The 5268-nt window shown below is 44.8% G+C and overlaps 1 protein-coding gene across 1 annotated transcript; it reads left to right on the top strand.

The window, feature by feature from the left end:
* Positions 1 to 5: 5 nt before the first annotated feature.
* Positions 6 to 3136, top strand: DBI (diazepam binding inhibitor (GABA receptor modulator, acyl-CoA binding protein); the record flags this gene model as incomplete). The annotated part of the gene is made up of 3 exons (XM_009871865.1): positions 6 to 126; positions 2022 to 2084; positions 2840 to 3136. Coding segments are annotated over 3 exons (258 nt in total), but the record flags the coding sequence as incomplete, so codon positions are not given.
* Between the last annotated feature and the right edge of the window lie 2132 nt (positions 3137 to 5268).

Here is a 5268-nt window from a genome sequence, read left to right on the forward strand (position 1 = left end):
GCCCCCAGGCCGCGTTCCAGAAGGCCGCTGAGGAGGTGAAGCAGCTCAAGTCGCAGCCGACGGACCAGGAGATGCTGGACGTCTACAGCCACTACAAACAGGCCACGGTGGGCGACGTGAACACGGGTGGGTACGGCCTCGGCGCCCGGGCCCCCGGCACCCGGGACTGAGCTGAGGCACTTGGGGGAGGCAAAACCTCTGCCCGGTGCGTGCCTCGCTCCGTGCAACCCCGCGGTTTGGCAATAAAACGACTCTGGACCGACTTGGCCCGGATTTACGTGCCGGCTGAGGCCGATAAGGGCTTGTGCAACTCGCGGTTTTTCGATTAACCCCGCTGCAGTCATCTAAGGCGTGTCACAACGGTCCGAGAATCCTTTGTGTCAGCTCTGTGCAAATATTGAGTTTGGGATTTTTTGCAGACCTCTCTCAGTAAATAGCTGCCCGAGGCAGGGGATGCTTTTTTAATACAAGTGCTTCTCGGTTCAACAGACTTAAAGAGCAAGGCAAGCTATAGAAGAGTGGAACTGCAATACTTGGGGAGGGGCATGGTTTCTTTAAACTGAATAGGCTGCTAAGAATAGTACTGGAAAGCCAAAACAGAAGAATAGGAGAAAGCTTTTACAGGAGCTGCGAGTAAGTATCATATCTTGGAAGGACTGTAGCAGAAATATCTCTGTAGATACATTATGTAAAATCTCTCCTGTTACTTCTTTTGCTACACTTCTGTCACTGGCAGAGCAGCCTAGGAATACCCTGAGAAGGAAGCTTGTCTCAATTGACCTTGCATAACACTTGAGTAACTAGAATTAGAAAGGAAAAAGGTCATTCATTTGAAGCGCTGGCCTCCTGACCCAGTTGATGGTGAAGTTTATTGGGTGTTGATGGAGTTAAAAGGGAGCAGTGAAGTGTAGAGGAAATAGTGAGTATGAGTAATTGCAACCTCTTGTTCAAGGAATCACAGAATAGTAGGGGTTGGAAGGGACCTTTGAAGATCATCTGTCTAGTCCAACCCCCCTGCTAGAACAGGACCACCTAGTGTAGTTCCAAAGGTGGACAGCATGGAGGGAAAAAAGAGCTGACTTTGTGTTTAAGATGCGATCTTTTTGGTGTGGATGGACCTTAGCGTTATTAATGCTTGCCAAGGTGAAGTGGTCCTCTAGAGCTGTTAATGTACCCACATTTCTGTGGGTCACTGCATTCCTGTGGGGCAAGAGTTTGCTAATGTGAGTTGGCTAGAAAAGCAGTCTCTGTTAGGAGTAAGCTAATAGGGGTTTTGTTGGAGAGAAGTGGAGCTGCCAACTAGCTCTAGTAGGTCATGTTGCCATGTGGGCTGTGCAAGGGTGTTTTTGTGGCTAATGTACAGGCCCCTGCCCAGTTCTATTTGTTAATGCTAAGACATGTCTTTAAGGAGACAGAATGGAAGTAAAAACACAGAGAGGACTTTACATGAAAAATAGGAATCAGATATGGAAGTGTAGATGGTTTTCATCTCTACCTGGCCACAATGTAGCCTGCAATGAAGAGAATTAGAGTTCAGAGCTTATACCCCCAGATGACAGAACAAACAAAGAGCTTTATGTTATAAACATGCCATTAACATGGTGATAATGAGTTCTAAGCTGTGTGCTACTAGCTTTTGGGTTTGTGTCTCTATGTGTAATGGACCTTAGGGAATTTCTGCTTTGCTTTAGAGCTGATATTCTTTAACTGAATAACTTTGAATAACTCATGCAACAGCAATGTCCTTAGAAAGTATGATAAAACAAAATCACATTTTTTGGTGCTACTCTGGTCAAACACTGCTGTCTTCAGGGAGCTTGACAGAGAATATCTCTGTTGCCACCAGTAGAGTTCCAGCATGCTCCCTTGAGGTGATCTCCTGGCTGCAAGTAAATAATAGCTGCAAAGATGAACCATTGTATTTTATCATAGTTAAGAGCTAAATAGCATTCAGGAAAGGCGTAAGTATTGCTTACACCCAGACCACACAAACTAATTCTGCTGCTTATCCTGTCTCTCAGACCGCCCAGGTATGCTGGACTTCAAAGGCAAAGCAAAGTGGGATGCCTGGAATGCATTGAAAGGTAAGTATCTGCTTAAAAACCAAAAAGTAATAAATAAAGTCACAGGCAAACTACTCAGGAGAGTGGTTCAGCAAGAAATAAAGTTGTGTTGCATTTTAAGACGAGTTCTAGAAGTTCAGCATATCACGATACTGAACTCTTACTTTTGATTACCTCTGCAAGGCAGAAGTAATCCTGAAACATGTAGCCAGTGTGAAAATGTATTAAGGTGCAAAATGCCCAGCTGGCCCAAGATGTTACCCAAAGGAGAACTGTAACAGCAGCAGCAACTTCAGTTTCATGTTTGCCAGGTGGCAGCCTTGTACCCCAGAGACTGAACTCTCCCTCCCATTGTGTTTCTTCTAAAGCTTTCCCAACTGAAGATGCAGCTGGGGATCTCTGCTCTAAATGAGGAGCCAAACAACTAGTCTAACCTATGAAAATGGGATTTTTCTGGTGTTTTTTAAACAGCCAGCACTACATCTAAATGCAGTCTAAGTGATTAAATAGCTCTCCTGTAATAATTGGAATGGCCTTAATAAAACTAATACACTGTTGAGCTGTTATTTATACAAATATAACTTTGCTTTGAAATGACTGCTGAACACATTTGTTTATGATTTTAATACTAAGTTCATCGCCAAGTGACTTGCTTAGCTTCTTCGCTCTCTGGTAGGATGCTGCTACGTGCTATAGCAAGGAATTGTGACTTGCACATAAAAGGTGTGTTAATCTGTGAAAGGTATCTGACCAGCCTCCTACGTTCTGTCCTTCAGGAACGTCCAAAGAAGATGCAATGAAAGCTTACATATCAAAAGTGGAAGAACTAAAGGGCAAATACGGCATCTGAGGACTGGACATAGCAGCCACTTGCACACATGGAAACATGCCTTATATCTAATACTGGGGAGAACTGGTTTCTGAAAATAATTTTAAGTACCTAGTGTATTACAGTCAGTTCTCCTCATGCCTGTAGTTCAGAGGAAGCTGTGTACCTGCCTAATGTACTGACACTGTATAAATTCCCTCCGGGAACAAAATCTGGAACTCATTAAAGTGCATTTGGTACTTTAGCTGTTGTCATGGTCATCCTTTGGCGGTTATTCTGAGCTCATCCCTTAACTGCCCTGTGGCAGCTGTCAAACGCGTCTTTGCAAGGCACAAACCAGCGTCTCCAGTCGTAGTGCCACTAGAGGGGGCTCAGTAATCTGTGTTTGCTGCAGTGCGGCCCCGTGTCCAAACCAATCCTTGATGTCTTGTACTGCTTGGCCTCATTTCTCGTGTCGACGAGTGGCAACCCACAAAAGCTACACCACCAAAAAGGTGATGGTGAAGAGGCTACCTCTAATGCTGTATATACTAAGAACGTGGTGTTTGAAGGGACCTCTAGAGGTCATCTAGTCCAACCCCCCCTGCCAGAGCAGGATCACCTACAGTAGGTCACACAGGAACGCATCCAGGCAGGTTTTGAATGTCTCCAGAGAAGGAGACTCCACAACCTCCCTGGGCAGCCTGTGCCAGGGCTCTGTCACTCTCACGGTGAAAAAGTTTTTCCTAATGTTTTTGTGGAACCTCCTGTGCTCCAGCTTGTACCCATTGCCCCTTGTCCTATCATTGGACGTCACTGAGAAGAGCCTGGCAAATGCAAGCTGAATGCAAAATCTTCCCTGTGAAAATGGAGTGCTGGTGCTGCCGTGTACTGAGGCTACAGCAAGGGGTGAATCAGGTGATAGGGTGGCTTAACGCTGGCAAGGCTGTTCAAACATGAAGACTTAGAGTGATCATCAGCAGAATGATTATGATTATTATGAAACCCACTGTTGTGACATCTCTTACCTGTTTTGGTCTGCCTTGTAGAGTCTGTTGGAGCTGCTGATGCTGGAAAAGGAGACTTGACTTTGAAAATGACATGAAATTATTCCAACATAGAGCAAATGAGAATGAAGTCCAAACCTTATGTGGAAATAAGGCATTTAATTCCTGCTAGACTGGTTAGCATCTGAACAGGCAAGGACTTCCTATCAAGCAGTCTCTAGATAAGTAATTGGTTTACAGAAATACAGAGGGATGAAACATCGTAACTGTCTCGGTAAACACACAGTTCCATTCCAAGTTACACAGGCTTTGCTCTCTGTAGTATCTAACTTGTATTTTCTTATGCCACTGGCAAGAGATGGAGATAACTTTACCTCACGTGCTTTCAAAAAACATAATTTCCCTGTTGCTACTTTTAACGGAAAATGTTCTTGGAGCTACTCGTTCACCCTTTAAAATGTATTAGGATGAAGAAGGGTTTGTTCCTTTTTCTCATAGGGAAAAAGGTGATTTGTTCTTCCAGGTAAGTAAGCATTTGGGGGTTTTTACCTCCTCTTGTATCCTGTTAGTTATCTGAGACTGTATGACATTCACCTTGCAAGAGGGTTAAGAGCAGATGTTCAGCGTAAGATGTGGTTTTAGCCCTTTGCCAGCCCTCAGTTCCACAGCCAGCTCCATCTTCACGACTGTATTTTGTGAAGCTGGGCATCCTTGGTGGGTTCTGCCAACCTGTCACAGAGCGTAGGTCATAGTGACAAATGCTTACGCTTCTGCTCTTGTTTGCTGGAAGCTGCTGCACTGTGAGCACACTGTGCTTCGCTGACACACTTTCTGTCAAAACAGGTGTTTTCAGAACTTTTGGCTGCTAAAGCGGTGGAATTGGATTCTGTCTGAAGAGTGGGCTGGGAGCAGCAAGTTCTATATCCCAGTCCCTGTTTGGCTTTATTTCCCCACTGAGACTTGACCAGTTGTTACCATGCCACTCTTTTCTCCTACCTGTCTGGCATTAGGAAAACAGCGCTGTGTACACAAGTGCTTCTCCCGGAGAGGGCTGGATCTCGGCCAGGCTTTTGTACATTGCCTTGTACTTACAAATAATGCTGTTTGCCAGTCGATACAAGTGACTGAGAACTCTACCTGGATTTAGTATCTAGTAATTTTATTTTTACCTTAGTAACACCTTCACATTCCTTAGGAAAGTAGCATCAGTGCTCTCACTATTTAGCTTGCCCTTTGGCAACAAATCTGCCCTTTGGCAACGAATCTGCCCTTTGGCAATCAACTGTGCCTCTTGGGAATAAGCTGAAAAATTTGAGTTGTGAAAGTAAGAGCTATGCAAGAAGAGAGTGCACCAAAGGCAGAAACAAAGGTACTGTGTGCGGTGTTCGTG

The sequence above is a fragment of the Apaloderma vittatum genome, unplaced genomic scaffold (genome assembly GCF_000703405.1).
Source record: "Apaloderma vittatum isolate BGI_N311 unplaced genomic scaffold, ASM70340v1 Scaffold29576, whole genome shotgun sequence".
NCBI lineage: Eukaryota > Metazoa > Chordata > Aves > Trogoniformes > Trogonidae > Apaloderma > Apaloderma vittatum.